Source organism: Auxenochlorella protothecoides, assembly GCF_000733215.1.
Source record: "Auxenochlorella protothecoides strain 0710 unplaced genomic scaffold scaffold17, whole genome shotgun sequence".
In the NCBI taxonomy this organism is placed as follows: domain Eukaryota; kingdom Viridiplantae; phylum Chlorophyta; class Trebouxiophyceae; order Chlorellales; family Chlorellaceae; genus Auxenochlorella; species Auxenochlorella protothecoides.
In genome coordinates this window covers 134320-151680 of record NW_011934486.1, presented here as the reverse complement: position 1 = coordinate 151680, position 17361 = coordinate 134320, and the positions used below count along the sequence as shown (strand labels likewise).

General features: G+C 63.3%; 7 protein-coding genes across 7 annotated transcripts in view; 3 read left to right on the top strand and 4 right to left on the bottom strand.

Moving 5' to 3' along the window:
• Positions 1-423: 423 nt before the first annotated feature.
• Positions 424-4387, bottom strand: F751_1617 (Protein ACCUMULATION AND REPLICATION OF CHLOROPLASTS 6, chloroplastic; the record flags this gene model as incomplete). Its single annotated transcript, XM_011403992.1, has 12 exons — positions 424-502; positions 665-805; positions 901-1010; positions 1154-1303; positions 1506-1614; positions 1719-1774; positions 2058-2226; positions 2402-2499; positions 2646-2990; positions 3196-3486; positions 3665-3998; positions 4152-4387. 12 exons carry the CDS (start codon positions 4385-4387, stop codon positions 424-426), a joined length of 2118 nt encoding a protein of 705 aa, XP_011402294.1.
• Positions 4388-5404: 1017 nt separating this feature from the next.
• On the top strand, positions 5405-9016 carry F751_1616 (Linear gramicidin synthase subunit B; the record flags this gene model as incomplete). Its single annotated transcript, XM_011403991.1, has 6 exons — positions 5405-5477; positions 5630-5805; positions 5963-6641; positions 6869-6985; positions 7986-8117; positions 8265-9016. 6 exons carry the CDS (start codon positions 5405-5407, stop codon positions 9014-9016), a joined length of 1929 nt encoding a protein of 642 aa, XP_011402293.1.
• Positions 9017-9288: 272 nt separating this feature from the next.
• Positions 9289-11374, bottom strand: F751_1615 (hypothetical protein; the record flags this gene model as incomplete). The annotated part of the gene is made up of 6 exons (XM_011403990.1): positions 9289-9462; positions 9692-9796; positions 10021-10122; positions 10382-10570; positions 10769-10881; positions 11020-11374. 6 exons carry the CDS (start codon positions 11372-11374, stop codon positions 9289-9291), a joined length of 1038 nt encoding a protein of 345 aa, XP_011402292.1.
• A 449-nt stretch (positions 11375-11823) lies between these two features.
• On the top strand, positions 11824-12886 carry F751_1614 (hypothetical protein; the record flags this gene model as incomplete). Its single annotated transcript, XM_011403989.1, has 5 exons — positions 11824-11871; positions 12156-12278; positions 12433-12505; positions 12604-12749; positions 12842-12886. 5 exons carry the CDS (start codon positions 11824-11826, stop codon positions 12884-12886), a joined length of 435 nt encoding a protein of 144 aa, XP_011402291.1.
• Positions 12887-13961: 1075 nt separating this feature from the next.
• F751_1613 (hypothetical protein) lies at positions 13962-15154 on the top strand (the record flags this gene model as incomplete). The annotated part of the gene is made up of 5 exons (XM_011403988.1): positions 13962-14015; positions 14344-14457; positions 14564-14635; positions 14755-14901; positions 15110-15154. The coding sequence occupies 5 exons, from the start codon at positions 13962-13964 to the stop codon at positions 15152-15154; spliced, it is 432 nt and encodes a 143-aa protein (XP_011402290.1).
• A 222-nt stretch (positions 15155-15376) lies between these two features.
• F751_1612 (Peptidyl-prolyl cis-trans isomerase FKBP20-2, chloroplastic) lies at positions 15377-16314 on the bottom strand (the record flags this gene model as incomplete). The annotated part of the gene is made up of 4 exons (XM_011403987.1): positions 15377-15573; positions 15721-15795; positions 15868-16000; positions 16093-16314. The coding sequence occupies 4 exons, from the start codon at positions 16312-16314 to the stop codon at positions 15377-15379; spliced, it is 627 nt and encodes a 208-aa protein (XP_011402289.1).
• A 487-nt stretch (positions 16315-16801) lies between these two features.
• Positions 16802-17361, bottom strand: part of F751_1611 (tRNA uridine 5-carboxymethylaminomethyl modification enzyme MnmG) — a gene marked incomplete at both ends in the record, with an annotated part of 3514 nt that continues 2954 nt past the window's right edge. Inside the window, 2 exons of the mRNA XM_011403986.1 lie at positions 16802-17014; positions 17219-17293. Of these exons, the coding sequence (XP_011402288.1) occupies positions 16802-17014; positions 17219-17293 (288 nt within the window). The remainder of the gene's footprint in view (positions 17015-17218; positions 17294-17361) is intronic.

Here is a 17361-nt window from a genome sequence, read left to right as displayed (position 1 = left end):
AGGAGACGGGGAGCTCTTCGGCAGACGCAGCGCAGCTTCATGCCCAAGGGAGAGTGCGGGAAACCCCTGCCGTGAGCGGCTCCGGAGAGCGCATCCGGACACGTGATGCCGGCAGGGAAGCCGACCTGAACATGAGGTTTCATCGCAGCATCCCCACAACCCCTCGCCAGCGTTTGCAAGAGTTGAAGTGCATTTTCCCCAGTATGTGCTACATCCCATCGCCCTGGATGATCAAGGCGCTGCGCCAGGGATGATTTGGTACAGCAGGTGCAGATGAGAAGCTGTGAGGAAGCGTCTACAAGCATGGTCCACCGAGGCATAGAACGCCGGTTGCTCAAAGCCGCGGCATGCAATCAAGCCAGGAGGCACTTGCAGGTGCCCTCCCAGGCTTGTCAGGGCTTCATCGCCCGGCTGCATAGGTAATCATCCCTCGATGTCGGCCTCCAGGATGATCCAGCCGGAGCCCCGCTTCTCGACGACATACCTCACCGTGTACTCCTTGCTGTGGTGGTGGGTATTTAAATGTTGGTGGGTTCTGAGGGCTGGAAGCAGTGGGAGGGAGCAGTGCGATCTCTCCTCTTCTTCTGCCGCATAGGTAATTCAGGAGTGCAAAGCACTTCCCCTTGCAAACCGCACCCTACCCCACGAGGCCACCAGCACTCACCGCTGCGCCACCGGCGCCGCATCCCTCCCCTGGTGCGCCACCAGGCTCTCGGACAGGCGTGCCCTCACCACTGCCGTGTAAGGGGAACTCCCAGGCTTGACAGAGAGCAGCTTCACCGCGTCCAGGGCCTGGTCGTAGTGCCTGTGGTGGGAGTGCACCGATGCGATCCACATGGCAGCATCCGGTGCGAAACAAGGCCATCAGGGCCGTCCCTCACCCCCTCCCGCTCAGCACACCAGTTCTGCGCGGCGAGCTGCTTCGTCCTTTCCTGCCAGGTGGCCAGCAGTTCCCCCCCGAGGATGGTGGGGAGGGAGCGGGCGTCATGCTTCACGCCCAGTGCCGCCGCCTGCCGGTGCGCAGGGGGGAGGAGGGGCTCGGTACGGCAGGATCTTGGGGCAGAAAATGGGCGAAGCCAACACCGGGCCGCACGGGTCACTCACTGGGTCGGCATCCTGACCGTTTGGGCCCTTTGATTCCTCACCCCCTCACCCGGACCAGCTGCCAGCGCTTGATGAGCTGCAGAGCCTGCGTGCCGCTGAGCGTCGAGTCTGCCGGGTGCGCAGTCTCCGCCGCCGGGCTCACAGGCTGCCGCGGGCCCTGCGTCAGTCCGGGCAGGCGCGATGCCAGCGCGACGCCAGCCTGGCGTACAGAGGGGGAGCATGGGTAGGAGCGCGGGCGTGCCTTGAGTGCACTGACAGGAGTGTTGGCGTGACCCTGCACACGCATGTCTCGACCTCAAAACTCTGTGGGCATCTGCCACAACCCAGACCTATTGGATGGCAAAGACCCGCCCATGCCTCTCAACATATCGAAAACCGCCCCCTCCTCCCCACGACCTCACCAGGATGGAGGCCCCTGCCGCCAGGAAGCGTCCCCAGCGCGGCCGGCGCCGCTTGCCCGCGTCCCACATCAGCTCCTCACCCTCAAGCCGGGCCAGGCCCAGGGAGGGCCTGCTTCGGGGGGGAAGGGGGGGCGGGGTCCGGCGCCGGACGCGCGGCACTCCTGCCGGGGCGGCGCCGTCCTCGCCGGGCTGCCGGGAGGCGGCAGCACGAACCTCAGGCACACCGCCGGCCCCGTCCCGAGGAGGCGCACGCCTCGGCTTGGGATCGGCTGCCGGTGTCGGTGCATGGAGCGGCGAGGAGGCCGCTTCATGTGGAGCCGGAGCTTGCGAAGGAGGCTCGGCGCCGGACTCTGTCGGCTCAGGCCAGGTCTGGCTGCTCCGCATCACGGATGGACCGCCTGCGGCCGGCTGCCTCGCTGCAGTCGTCGATCCTGCCTCCCTGCTTTCCAGCTCTGCCTCGACGGCCAGGGGCGACGCGGGCTGTTTTCCAGCTTCCCGGGCCCCACGTCCTCCCAGCGCCACTTCGCCGGTCGGCTCCCTGCGCCCTCCGACGAGCGATCCGAGCCAGGCCAGCACCGCCTCGGTCCCCCCCGCCAGCCTCTCGGCCAGGCTCGGCTGGCTGTCACCGTGGGGCCGGGGCGAGGAGAGGTAGGCCTGGACTGCCGCATCCCCGAACCAGGCATTGATGCTGAACGCCCCCTCCGCCTGGCCAGGCTCCTGCCTGTGAGCAGAGGAGTTCCAGGGGGAAGGGGCTCGGGGTCGAGGCGGGTTTCAAAGGCGTCCACTCCCCTGGGAACATCCGCGCATACCCTGCACAGACTGGTCCTCGTCAGCACCACAGGATAGCATGCCCTCTTGCTCAACCACCCCCTTCCAACCCCCCCCCAGGGCCCCACCCGACAGATGTCGCGTATGGCCAGGCGACGCCGCTCACCCAGCGCTCCACCAGAGCACAGAGGCCCGGCAGTGGGTCGGAGGGGTCCGGGCTGTTGGCCTGCAGAGGAAAGGGCGGGAGTATGGGTTTTGCGGACGTCGACCGCGCGCGGTGTGCGTGAGCAGAGGCCGTCTGCCAGGCAGCCTGCGCCCGCGTGCACCCGTACGGCCTTCCCCAACCCCCCCGCAGCCCTTCGCCTCGCCCACCTTGACAAAGGCGGCCACCTGGCGGTCGGCAGGCCTGCCCTGCTGCCAGCCCAGGGCCGCCTTGGCGGCCTCGGTGTCGCCCAGCAGGAGCCGCGCGGCCGCCCGGGCCACACTACGCCGCTGGCGCTCCTCCACCGCCCGGCGCGCGTCCTGCGGCGCCTGGCCGGGTGCCGTGCCGGGCGCCGCGTCCTCCATCGCGTCGGCCGCATCCAGGCAGGAAAGCGCGGCAATCAGCAAGGCGGGCCTCCTGGTCAGGGTTGCGAAGCCGATGTAGGCGGTACTGATGCGGTACAGGTCCATGGAGGTGCCCGCCGCGCTGTGCCCCACGCCCTCGTGGAACGCCATCTGGCCGGGGTGGGGAAAGAGGCAGCTGTGCTTGGGGTTGATTCAAAAAGAGTGCTGCACGTCGAGGGGGGTGGGGGCGAGGTATCGCATGCCTGAGAAGTGTGGAGAGACTTGCACCAAGCACAGTACTCCAAAGGGACCCTGGTCTGAAGCAACCTTGATCAAGGCCGCCGGCCACCCAGCCTCAACAACTTAGCCGGTTTACCAGCTCTTGTGGTGTCAGGTCGGCCAGGAACTTGGACCTCCACTCCAGGCTGGGGGCCGGCGGCGCCGAGGGGCTCGAGGTGGGTGCCTCGCCGTGCCTCCCGCCGGACGACAGCAGGATTTGGCGGGCGCGGCGCAGGCCCTCCACCCTGCCCTCCTTCCCGGCGCCCAGCAGCTCCATCACCACCGCAGTCTCCAGCTCCTGCACCGCCGTCCGGATGTCTGCCTGCAGGCTGGACCCCGCCCTGTGCTTGTGCAGCACACCCGCGGCCTCCTCCAGCAGGTGAACGGTCTGGCGGGGTGATGCGCGGCGGATGAGGGTTTGGGTGGTTCCTGGGGCTGCGCATTGCCAGGCTCCATCCCTGTGCCCACCACCCTCTCAAACTTGGTGACACAACACTAGTTCATCTCGGTAGCACCATGTACACCGCACCCTGCCCAGCCACATGCATCCTCCCAGTCTCTCCCACCTCTGCCACGCGCCCCGTCTGGGCCAGGTGGTCGGCGGCGGCGTCGCAGAGGCCCAGCCCCGTCGCGAGCGCCACGTCCTGGGCTTCCCGCACCCCCCTGCGCGCCTGGGACAGCCAGCGCTGGCCCGCCTCTGCCGCATCCCGGGCGCGACCCGCCTCCAGCAGCAGCAGGAGCGCGCCGGGGACGAGGCGGGAGGGCACCCGCTCCTCCACCTCCCCACGCTGCACGCGCTGCGCGTAGCGGGCCTGGCTGCCGGGGTCGCGTAGCGTGGCCCGGGCGCCCTCCAGGATCTCGGAGCGCGCCGTCAGGGCGCCGGGGCTGAAGTTGGCGTGCCTACAGAGACGGGGAGGGGGGGGGGGGGCGCGAGCTGGGCACACAGGATGTCCCTACGAGCACCACAGGACTCGAATCATTTCAGGCGCAGGCTCATTACATGGCATGGTCTCAGTGAAGGAGCACCCAGCATGGACGGACAGGTATCCTCACCGTTCATTGGGGCCCTTCTGCTCGCTGACGGTGGTCAGAATGGCGATGAAATCCAGGGGCAAGCGCAGTGTGCTGACGTCATCCCGGGCGGCGAGGAGCTGCACCTGGCTCCGAGTCTGGGCTGGCGCCGACCGGGAGCGGGCTGGTCGGGGCTGTGCGCGAGGCTGCACATGGCGCGGATGAAGGGAGCCCCGTGGGCCGAGCCCCAGCCGGGCGCAGGTGCTGAGATGCAGCATCTCCAGGCCAATCTTGGATTGTTGCAGGTTGTTATCTGAACATGTCCGTACCCGCTGAAGAGGTATTTTGCCATGTGACTCGCCGGATCACTCGCCCGCACCGTGGTGACCTGGGGTTGCAACAATTCAAATCGTGGCAGATCCGCGCGCACTGCAAATGGCCATACACCATGGAGCGATGCAATGATGTGAAAGTACGATAATTCTAACACACAAACCCCGAACACCTGAAACAATGTAGTTTTAAACATGCGGCAGTATCACTCAGAAGTATGGCAAATCATTCATGACCGCCTCGTGACCGAGCCTGGCAGGATTGCTGTGAGGGAGTACAAGAGTGGCACCCTTCAAGCAATCGAGTACAAATGCGCACAATTACTCACATGGGTACGTACATATCCACATATTCTGATTCATTGTCTACACTGGATACGTCATGGGCCGCTGCGGCCTCACCGCGACCGAGTCGTCCATTCATTTAGGTGGAGAAGGTGCAGGATACATTTTCCCACCATGCCGATGTCTCTGCGGGCAAGGAACTGAGCGAACCGCCCGCGATAGCTCTATACCTTGATAACTCCTGTGAATATGTCGTGGGCGCCCTTGCGTGCCTCGCCATAGGGTGAGCTGATGGGATGGGAGCTGGGTGTTGAAGGCTAGGCTTTCACAGCACCTCGGCGAGGGACCTAACACATAAGCCAAGCCCAGGCCGCAAAGTGCCGCATGAACATCATCACCTGGCACACTGTCTTCTCGGGGACAGTCTGTTCCGCCCTCGCCCGCAGGTGTGCTTTTGTGCCCATTGACATTGAATGGCCTGCCTCTCGGATCGAGACGGCGATATCGGGGTCCGGGGCCAGGGTGTTGGCCCTGAGGCTTGGCACACAACCCCCAACCGGCATCAGGCTCCCCACGGTGCACATCGGACCTCCACCAGACGCCGCAGCGGCGCCAGAACCCGCACAGCACCTATGTCATGGCGATAGTGGCAACTCTGGCCCTGGAGCGTCAACCCCCATGCCTCACATCTACGTCTTGTTCACATCTGGGAGCACTGGCTCGCCGGTCGGCGTGCTCGGGACAGAGACAGGTGAGTCGACGGGATCAGAGAAATTGTGCATCTCACTCAGGTGTCCAGCCCTGCGAATGGACGGCCCTGGCCTGAAATGTCCCTCTCCTCCGGACACAGACCCCTTGCACACAGCGAAGTCGCACCCCCTCTCCACCACTCTTCCTCGCCAGGTCTTCTCAATCGCGTCAAATGGGCGCAGTCTCAGGGCTTCCTCAACCCCAGTGACACATATGCGTTCAAGACGGCCCCCGTCTTTGTGGACAGCCTGATGGAATGCCTGGGGTCTTTGCTTGGCGGCGCCCGCATACTCGCCATACCCCGCGCCCTCCTGAAGGATCCGGCCAAGGTGCGCATCTGCAAGGCAACGCTCAAGTCCTTGTGGACATGGAGGGCCCTCCTCAGGCTTCCACGCGTGCAGGCCAGCATGGATGTACACCTTGCGCCGCTTCATCCACACCTACAAAGCCCTTGCTACCGCTCCCATGATCGTGGTCCCACTGCAGTGCATTGAGGCGCTGCGGCTGGGCGAGGCCAGCATTGTCGCGGCGCTGCCGCGCGTGTGGCGCAGCTGGGCGGCAGCTGCCGCCCCCGGCGGCCCACTGCCCCCGGCCCGGGTCGGCGTCAGCAGCGGCGAGCCACTGACGGGGCCAGCGCTGCGCGCCATGCGCGCCCTCCTCCCCGCCCCGGCCCGCCTGCTCAACCTGTACGGCTGCACCGAGACGGCGGCGGACGCCACGTGGGCCGATCTCAGCGGATGGTCGGGCCACTCAGCCGCGCCCATCCCTGTCGGCCGCCCCCTCCCGGGCGTCGTGGTGGCGGTGTGCCGGGAGGAAAGCGTGCATTTTGCCGGCGCAGCTCAGACGTCGACCATGGGGGGAACCCAAAAGGACCCTGTTGTGACCCACGATCAAGGCGCCTCCGCCCTGTGCGAGCTCGGGTCCCCCGGGCGCGTCCTGGTGGCCGGCCTGTGCCTTGCGGAGGGCACAACGGGCGACGGATGCCTGGCCCTGCGCTGGTTCGAGGGCCTGACGCGGGCGAGAGAGGGTCCTGTGTCGCTGGCCGGCCACTCTGATGACATGCCCGACCGCATGCCCTTCTTCGACACGGGGGACTGGGGCTGCATGGACGACGCGAGGTGCCTGACCCTGCTGGGACGGGCAGATCGCTGCGTCAAGGTCTCGGGTGAGGCGGCAGGTGGTGGTGGGAGGCGAGCCGCTGCTACCGAGCATTGGTGCTCCCCAGTGGATTGCGTGCTGGCGCGATGTTAGACTGGAATTTCTCTTCACGTGTACGAAGCTATGAAAGGGATCCAAAGCGAGACCTGACGTCCGACTCACCAACAAGGTCCTGTGCATGCACCCTGTCGTCTCAACCCACCTTCAGTCCTCTGCCACAAACACTTGCCACAGGGACGCGGGTGGATCTGGCCGAGCTGGAAATGGTTTTGGGCGAGATAGAGGGCGTGAAGGAGGCAGTGGCCTGGCTGGCCAGCAGCCTGCTGGCCCTCGTCTTCTGCAATGAGCCAAGTGCGATGCACGGAGAGGCTCTGCGCTCCCAGGCGGCGGCGCGTCTGCACGCGGCCGCCGTGCCTGCTGTCGTCCTTCTGCTGCCGGCCGCCCAGGTGCCATACACAACTTCGGGCAAGCTGGACCGGATGGCTGCGCAGGCGCTGGCTCGGCCGCTGGTATCCCGGAGGCTCACCGCCAGGGGTTTGGGCAAGCGGCCGCGACTGCCGCTCACTGGGTGGCCGGCGGCCGTGGCTGGGCGGGGAAGCGGCGATGCCGGCGCGCTGCCCCCCCGGGCGTCCTGGACAGAGGCCGACGTGGCTGCCGCCGTCGCAGCAGTTTTGGGACGTGCCCCGGAGGCATGCGAGGACATGATCCTGGGGGGGGGCCGACAGCCTGGCGATTGCGGCGCTGGCGGCCTCCCTCCGGATTCCCCCGGCCGTGGTGGTGGCCGACCCCACCATCCGCGGCCTGGCACGCCACCTCGCCCCCTGTTCTGGGCACGACGCCGAGCCGGCCAGCTCCAGCCTCCATCCCGCGCTGCAGGGGGCCAGGGTCTGGGGCGGGGCGCCGGCGCGGGCCGGTCCCTCGCTCCTGGTCGAGGGATGGCGGGTTGCGTTGACCATGTGCGTCGACGCCCCCGCCTGCCTGCTCGGCAGCCGCGTGTATGCCTGTTCGCATGGCGGCTCCGTGGCGTGCCTGGCCGTGCCGGCTGGCGACGTCGTCTGGCGGTGCGAGGGGCAGGGCCCCCTGGATGCCGGGGTCTGTGTCTGCGGGCCCTCCCTTGCCTTCCTGACCGTCGCAGCATCCACGGGCGTCCTGAGCATCCTGCATGCCGACACAGGCAGGACTGGGGAGATTTTGCCATGGGAGTGGGGGTGTGTTTGAGGGTGGCATGCTGACTGAATGTTTGAGAAGCAGCCAGGCCTGCGTGCTCATCAAACAAGGGTCTGGAGGAGGATCCTCGACGGCTCAACTTCAATCTCCTCAAGTCTTCCCACCCCTGCATATCAAAGCACAGGCGGCGTGGTTGGGGACGTGGACGCCGGCGGCCCCGTGAGGGCACGGCCAGTGACAGACATTCACCACCGGGTTTGGATCGGCACCCACGCCAGGTCCATGCTCATACTCACCATTTCCGACGGAGATCCAGGTGGGGAGGGCAAGGCTGCTGGCGAGATTCGGGGTGCTGATGGACCAGGCCTGCTTTATTTATATGACGTACCTTGGCAGTGTCGCCACAGTATCCTGCATCCCCTCGGCTGAAGTTTTGCCACTGCACCCCCGCTCTTTCCTGCAGTCGCCCAATTTCGCCAGGAATCCATCCCCCTTCTCGGCCCCGTCTCCGCGGCCGTCACATTCGTGCCTGCCCTGCAACTGGCGGTGGCTGCATGCCTGGACGGGTCGGTGGTGGGCATCTCCTGCAGGGCCCGTCGTGGGCAGCCAGAAACCGTGGCCTGGACCCTCGGCAGCAGTGAACTGGGGATGCGGCGCGCGCCCCTGTTTGCGCCGGTCGCCGTTTGCCCTGGCCGCACAGGTCTGTCAGTGGTCGCTGTGAGCGCCGTGGGCGGCTGCGCCCGTATCGACCTGAATGCCAGCCTGAAGGACTGCGATGGGTGCAGCCCAATCGCCCTGCCCTGCGCGCCAGCGCCCTCCGGGGTCTATGCCCCGCTGAGCGCGCTGGGCGACGGGGGCCTGGCGATGGGGTGCGAAGACGGGCGGCTGTGCATCCTGCAGGCGTATTCTGGGGCCGGCTGGCAGGAGCAACCCCTGCAAATCAGCCTCCCGGGCCTCGGCTCACGCATCACGGGGCTGGTGCATGTCACGGCCCCGGGCACCTCCCTCGCCCAGCCCCTCCTAGTGGCCACCACTGCCTCTGGGCATGTCGCCCTGCTGGCACCCTCTGAAGGGGCCGTGCCTGCCTGGCAGATCAGGGAGGCCATTTGCCTGCCTGCGCCCATCTTTTCAGCTCCAACCTTTGATGTAGAGACGGGCAGCCTGTTCTTGGGTTGCCGCGACGACCATGTGTATTGTTTACGCATAGGCCATTGACGACATACCACCCGAAGGTACTTGCCAGGACTGGCTTTCCCAGCGTGCCACCCCTGACACCAAACTGAAGCTGTACATTGGATCACCCACAAGAATATCAATACTGAGAGGAACTCAGGGGAGCAAGGGGTTCTGAGTGGGACTGGGTCAGCAAGGGACCTCAGCAAACAATGGAAGGGCTGAAGGAGCGAGCGCAGAGTCCTGCCAGATACATGCCCATACTGAATCAGGAAGAAATAATTCGGACATGGCACCAACCACAGCGCTGTACCTCAGTCCTGCCCCTCCGCTCCCTCGGACCGGCTGGCACGGGAGGATGTCGCCACGGCGTGCAAGGCCTCGCTCAGCTCCGTGACCTGCTTGCGGCAGCGCTCCACCAATTCCTTGGCCTCCAGCTCCGTCGTCCTGTAGCGCTCCAGCTGCTGCGACTGCTCCATGCTGGGTCGCTGGAACAAGGGCAGAGAGAAAGAAGGGCATTGCTGGGGCTGCTGACTGAACGACAGCAAGGACGCAGCAGGTCAGTGAGACTTCCCATCCCGGCGCACTCTCTGACACCGAGACATCACAGGACTGCCACATGCCAGCACCAAGGGGCATGCCGGACCCCCGCTCTGGTCATGTGGACCAATGAATCGGCAGGACAGGCCCCAGGGAGCAGCATGCAAGGACACTCACCGCTCGTTCTAGGTTGACCAGGGCTCGCTCCACCAGCTGCAGCTTGGCCTCGGCGCGGCGCAGCTGGCGCAGCTGCGACGTCGCGACGGCCATCACGCGCTTGCTCTGCAGAGGGAGGGGGTGGGAAGAGGGGGATGAGGTGGAGGCTCCGATGAGGGTATCGTACTGGGTTGGAAAGCAGGTGGAGCTGTGGACGCTGCATGCTCCTTCCGGCCCTCGAGCCCTTGCGCAGGAGGGATCCAGGAGGCTGCCTGCCTCCACAAAATCTTGTGGAACCCTCTACGCAGCACGTGTGGCCCTTGATCACATGACACACCCACCCCGCCCACCTCCTGCCGCGCGGCCATACGCTCATCACGCTTCATCTTGGCGTAGACCCTCCGCACCAGGTCCTTCATGAAGGTCTCGTGAGCCCAAGCCGCTTCGACCAGCTGCGAGATCCCAATGCGTCGAGAGGGGGGGAAAGACCGAGATTGCTCCAAAGGTTGCACCTCCACCCACAGGGGCATGGCCCCGGCGCCGGCCAGGAGCCAGCACAGGTGCTCACAGCCAGTCAGGTATTGCATCAACTGAGCAATCCTTCTGATCTCTCAGCCCCACCCCGGCCCCCCAAAAGACCAGGGGGCCTCTGTAACAGCACGCACAGGCCCGCTCCCAGATTCCCAGTACCTTCCCATTCGTCCACCTCACCTTCTCCTTTCGTCGCAGCTTGCACCACGCCAGAGCCATGATGTCATCTATGACGTGGTGGGACTCTGCCACCGTCTGCAGGTCTGAGTCTTCGCTGACCCGCAGCTGGTCCCGCAGCTCCTGCGCCTGAGGCAGCATGATGGCGCGAGCCTCAGCAATCTTGATCCGCGCCTTCTGCGAGATCTTGTCCTGCGAGGCGGCAGTGTGAACGCAGGACAATCTTGGAGCTGATGGGCACTAGCGCGGATGGAGGACAGGTCGAAGACCCCTTGCTGGACCATGTCCCAGCCTCTTGGAGCATGCAGAGGAATGCAGAGGCTGCAGAAGCACCCTTAGACTGTGCATGAGCACTCGACATGTGGAGCCTTGCCAAGATGCCACACCCACCCGGTCCTCCTGGGAGACAGGGTTGCGGTACTCCAAGGCTGCGATGACCTTGGCGTGCACGTCTGGACGCTGCATGGCAGCCGCCGTCGCAGCTCGGATCTTGGCCTTGGTCTCTGCAGAGCGGGCCAGCGAAAGGGACTCTGAGCGCACAAGACGAATCACTTCCGGCACTGAGGCCTGAACACATCTTGGTCACCGTCTAACTCCTCCTGCAGCCCCATTGGCAGGAAAACACAAAAAAACCTTGGCACCTTCGGAGTGCTTGCGGCCCTTGTTCCAGGCCGGCTTGCCGGTGTTTGCATCGCTGATGCGCATGCGGCGCAGCGCCTCCTCTGGCGGCAGCTCGGGGGTGATGTGCAGGCGATTGGAGACGTTGCGCTTACGTGTCCTCTTGAGCACAGGGTCCACCGGTGCCGGCTGGGCCGGGGGGGCGGCGTCCCGGGGGGATATCGCATGGGCATCCTGCCCCAGGCGCTGGGGCTGGGCACTGGACGGCTGGTGCACAGGGTTGGCAGCCCTGCAGGAGGCAGCTGGGGCTCTCCCCGCTGCGAGCAGGCCCCATGCCTTACAAGCTTGATGATTGACCGCGGGCCTATGCAAGGGCATGCGTGGTCTCCCTAATCCCGCGGCGCGGTGCATACGGTGTGCTCGGCCGCTGGTCGCACCGGGGACACGCGGAATCACAGGCACATGGGCGCCAATGCAAGGAATGATCGCACAGCAAAGGTTATGTTCGGCCTGTAATGAGCGTCTGCAGGTGCGTTGTCCCACCCCTCCACCTCGATAGGATGGTGCACACAAATTTCATGCCGCAGGGGGGATAATTGAAGAAAGCTAGAAAACCCGGAAGGACTTGTCTGCGGAACGCTCTCGAGGCTCGAGGCTACGTGCTCACGAGATTCGCATCTTCAGCAAACAACTTAACCCAAATGCTTTACTCATACATACGTCTTACGACTTAATTACCAAGATTTTCTTCTGACGGCATAAATTGCGCGTATCCTCCTTCTGAAATAAGATCTTGGCAAGCTTTAACCCTGTTATCTCGAAACATCATGCCGGGAAGTGGTCGTGTGTACGTGATCGGAGTGGACAGCACCAAGGTGTGCACAATACGTGCTCAGGTGCTATGAAGATGTGAAGTTGTATAATGTATACTGGGGGCGTACAGCTCAGTCCCAGCGACTCGGTTTCCTCCAGGCATCCGTGGACCGCTTGAAGAAGACTCTCGCAAACTTTGTCAACCCTGGTGACCATGTAGGCATAGGGTTTGCCTGGAAAACAAGCTGAAACCACATCTTGGAGATTCATGTGTAGTCTGTGAGTGTGCACGCTGGTTCCCCTGCAGTTAGATCCATTCCCTTGCACTCATCCCTCGCACACGCAGGTTCATATCGCCGCGGTGATCCCTGACCCGGCCACGGAGAAGACCACGGAAGTGGGTGTGGCAGGCTCTCTGGGCAGCGGCTACACCGAGCCCGAGTCGGGGGCAGACAAGCTGAAGCGCAGGGTGAGGGTAGAAGAATGATGGGGGGGTTCCCTGTGCCAGCAAAAGAGTGAATCACACTTGTACTGCATGGCTTCATCAGCCCATTGGCTGAGTATCACGTGGTGGCGTACACACCTTCTGCTCACTATCATTCCCCTGCATCGAGCCGCCACAGGTGAAGGAGGTCGAGGACAACTTCACCACCCTCTACGCCCCGGTCCTCAAGGAGACTGGCATTCACTACGAAGGTATGCCCTACGCTTGCTGCCGTCTCAAGAATGGTCTGGAGGGAGCCCTCAACGCAATAATCCCAACCCCAAGGCGCTCATGTTCACCCTTCCTGCAGTTGCTGTCCTGCTCACGCCATCCAAGACCAAGGCAATCGGGGAGGTGCTCGTCAGCTATGCCGAGAAGGTCCATGCCAGCGCCATCGTGATGGGCAAGTCGGACCGCAGCGCCCTCCAGGAGCTCTTCATCGGGTCTGTCGCCAAGGTGAGGAGCGCCTTGCATGCGGTTAGGGTATGCTGAGCTCCCCTCCTTCACTGGCAGGCTCTCTACGAGAGGTCTGTGAGTCTCTCATGCAGGTCATCCTGAAGAGTGCCACCGTGCCCGTCATCATCATCAACTGAAGCGTGGAGCACTGGTATTATCTCTGGAAAAGCCCACAAAGAGCTCCCACACATTGCTCAGTGACACTGCTGCTGGTAGCAGCTTCACCGAGTTGCCACCCTTTCGTACTTTGAGAGCCTCCTGTGAAGCCATTGTCTGGACGCCTGCTGTTGTAGCGAAGTTTCTTCCTCAGTGTAAATAAGCTATGCGGGCCTGAGAGGGGGCCAGGCACTGTCAACAGCCAGGTCTAATATCCAGCCATGGGACTCCAGGTTCAACCATTGGCTGGAACCGCTGGAAAAGAATCCTGATCTGGTAGAAGCTCAAGGGCATCACGTGAATAGTGCTGTGTCATGCTTGTGTTTGTCCAAATTCGTGCCAGACTCTCACGAGAGCAGCAACCGTCGCATTCATCTTGTGCAACACCAAGCTGCTGGTAGCAGCTTCACCGAGTTGCCACCCTTTCGTACTTTGAGAGCCTCCTGTGAAGCCATTGTCTGGACGCCTGCTGTTGTAGTGAAGTTTCTTCCTCAGTGTAAATAAGCTATGCGGGCCTGAGAGGGGGCCAGGCACTGTCAACAGCCAGGTCTAATATCCAGCCATGGGACTCCAGGTTCAACCATTGGCTGGAACCGCTGGAAAAGAATCCTGATCTGGTAGAAGCTCAAGGGCATCACGTGAATAGTGCTGTGTCATGCTTGTGTTTGTCCAAATTCGTGCCAGACTCTCACGAGAGCAGCAACCGTCGCATTCATCTTGTGCAACACCAAGCCCCTGCACTAGCCACCTTGTTTTACATCACGAGCTGCTGCCTTACAAACACTGTGGATCAAGAACACAGATCGGCTTTGACCATTCACCCTTCGGCAGACTGCCCACCGTGTGCTGCTCCAGACCGCCTGTCCTTAACAGGGTACCTATTTCACCGTACCCCACGAGGTTTCGGGAATGGAGGGCACGTGTAAATGGAGCCTCGCCATCGGCCCGGTTGCTTCCGTATGTTTCCACAGTATCAACTAATCATTTAATTCACTCGCAAGCATACTCAATATCCACCCAGTTTCCTCTGATCGATACCCTCGACAAGTCTTAAGCATGACTTCCGGAGCGCCCAAGCGCGTCCTCCTGCTGGCCGTCGACGACTCAGATGTAAGCCTGTCCATGCATCGGGCACGCATGTTGGCTTCTGGTGGGAGTGGCAAAGTGCGGTGCATGCGTGGCCGTGACTCAGCTTGTCGTGCCAGCCAAGTGATCGTCCGCCCTTGGCCTCCATGTCGTAGGCATCGGATCGTGTCCTGGACTGGACAGTAGAGAATCTTTACCAGGAAGGGGATGAGGTGAGGTTGCTTCTTTGGGTTCCAAGGCCAGGGTCGGCTTGGAGAGCGCTGCTGGAACCGCGCTCCGGGCACGGAGTGGTACTTCTGCTTAACCGCCCCCCTCGGAGCCCCCCCCTTACCCCTTCGCCGGCCTCGCGCAGATCCACCTCCTGCATGTGGTTCCTGTGCCGCTGCCTGAGATTGTAGGCGGCCTGGGCGGGATGGACACGGGCCTCGTGTCGGTGGATCCCGACCCGAAAGAGGACATTAAGCATGTGAGCTGGTTGCCCGGGGTAGAGGTCATGCATGGCGGCTTCTAGCCTGCAACGCCTTCAAACTCCAGACTCAAACGAGGAGTACTGCCATTCCTCTGGTCCATAGATCTCGGATGCCAAGGAGTTTATCAAGCGCCGTTTCGTGACCAAGGTTGCCACGAAAAACATTGCCTACAAGGTGAGGCAGGCATGCCCTTCGATTGCTCAATGGGGCACAACAGCCTGCGTCGATGCTGCTCCGCCAGCAGGGTCCTACAGCCGCTGAGCACTCATCACTCTCGATCCCACACCCTGCAGGTGGAGATTGTCCACTTCCTCACCGACAATGACTCCATAGGGGAGGCCATTGTCACACGTGCGGCCGCGCTGAAGGCCGCGGCCGTGGTCCTCGCCAAGCACCAGCGCGGCGCCATCGCCGAGTTCTTCATGGGCTCCGTCACCAAGGTGCGAGTGGGAGGGGTGCCTTGCATGGGCTGGCTGCCAGGCATGGTGGACATCGGCGCCTTGGAGGTCTGGTACATCTATTAATCGAGGCTGCACTTGATGGGGAGTGACCCACGCAACAGCTGCCGGGCATCCCCCCCGGGAACTCGTCCATCGAGCATCACCACTGCATCTCACATCTTGCCCCCCACCCCTCCCCTCCTTGCAGTATGTGACGCACCACATCAAGCAGCCTGTCATCGTCCTGCACTGACCAACAACGCAGAGGCCCCTTGTGCCCCCTTTCTTCCCCATCCTTGGTGGGGAACGAACCCGGTTCAAACCCTGGTCACAGCCACACGGCGTAGCGCATGTTGACAGCCAGCCCTTTCCCTATGCCACGCCTCTTTTTCACACCTGCCCCTCTCTGCGGGAGGGCCCTCCCTGCCCTGTAGGAAGCCACCCCGGCCAATGTATGAGATGCTGAACCACCATGTCACTCGCACACGACGTCAGAGAAGAAACCGGTCTGGCGCCTACGGCAGTTCTGTGTGCCACGCAGCTCCACGTCAAACACCTCAAACTGCTTGGCCGAGAAGAATGTGGCTGGCCCCACGGGGGGGCCGAGCTCGGGGGGAACGACGATGCGTCGCTTTCCGCCCACACGCATGGTCTTCAGGCCCATCTCGAAGCCTGAGGGGGTGGGAGGGTGGTTAAGGGTGGCGGGGAAGCGGAGGCGTTGCTCTAATCCTCCATCCCACTGGTACCCCAGTGACACATGGACAAGGGCCCCTGAACGACCAGCCTTTCCTTCCACCATCCTGATTCCGATCGACCTACCTGGAATCAGGCTTCCGATGCCCAACCGCGTTTTGGCGATGGCATTCTTGCGGTATGAACTGTCAATCACTCCCGCTGTTGGTAGTGGAGGCGGTGGCAGATGGCAAGGATGTAAATAGGCGTACAAAGGGAATGCCATCCCAACACCCATGGCAACCACCCACTCCATCTTGCCTGCTTCATTGTAGGCCGTGTAGTCAAAGAGCACCTGCTGCTCCCCCTGGGGGAGCTCCCCTGTCCCAGCTTCGTAGTCCTTGTATATGAGACCCTCCGGCGTGGTCTGCAATGGAAACTTAAAGGTGCTCAATCAGTGGCTGCCCAATCACGGTGGCCAGCCTCCCCATGCCTCACCCGCACGCCCTGCGTCCTCACCTGAAATCCCTCTTCGGCGATCACGCGCATGTCGTAGCCCTCCCTGACGAATCCTGGGAAGCCTGCTGGAGCCCCATTGGAGACCTGCAGCCGATGGTTGTACTCATAGAGCTGGCGCTGGGTGGGGGTCAGGGCCGCCATGTCGGCCTTGGAGAGGAGCTGGGTGGTGCCCCGCGGCTCGGCAGGCAAGCCCTGGGAGAGGGCTGGGGGGGGACTCGCCATGGGCGCCAGGGATGCCGCCCCAGCCGTCTGCAGCATCAGGAAGATCTGCCTGCGCGACAGCACGGGCGCGCCGATGCTCCCGGATTCCTGATGGCGACTCGAGGTCTCGCGGCTGGCAGCACATGCGATCCGGTGCGCGGTAATGAGCGGGCCTCGGAGCGATGTTGCCGATCGCCCTCCATGACCGGTCGATGCCGCCATGCAGCGTTCCATGTTCATGATACCGAGCAGGATGACCCGTGCATTGAATTCGAGATGTAGGACGATGCTTTCATGTATTTTGTGTGGCCATGCACTGGAGCATGCAGCCTTTGCATGGCGTCGTCGCGGGTCTTGCTCGACCCATCTCACATGCGGGAAGAGGGGGCGCGGTGGATGGATTCTGCCACGGAGCACCATGGAGTGACTTTCACTTTGTGATGCCGTGACATCCCACTGCACAACACTTTCCTGCAACGTACGAGGACACACCGCATCAGGCAGGCCATCAGACCGTCGCCGCCCTCTGGGCTCGCCGGTCTGCCAGCTCTCGCCCCGCCTCGGTGCCCAGCGCCTCCACGGCCGCCCTGGCCTTCTGGCGCCGCCGGACGTGCTGCAGCAGGAGCACGATGGCCGCCGGGGTGACGCCCGGGATGCGACGGGCCGCGGCCAGGCAGGTGGGCCTCACCGTGCTCAGCTTCTCCACATCCTCCGACGACAGCTTGTTTTTATTTTGGTTGATTTGTGGGGGGTGGGGGGATATGGAGGGGATACACATTCGAGTGACTGCTCTTGTCAGGTGGTGGTATCGGTGATAAGTGCCTAGCGGTCAACAGGGGAATCAAGGTATCGCAGCAACTCATTCACAGGAAACATCTGGCGGTGCAGGAGCCTCTCATCACCCTCCCCTCCCCTCACCACTCACCGGCATGGCCGCGTAGTCCAGGTCCGGGGGCAGGTGCAGCGCCTCGTCCCGCGCCATCTCCGCCACCTCCGCGGCCTGCTTCTCCAGGTAGGGCCGGTAGTGGCAGTTGTGCACCGCGGTGGCGACGTCGGCGGGGCCCGGCG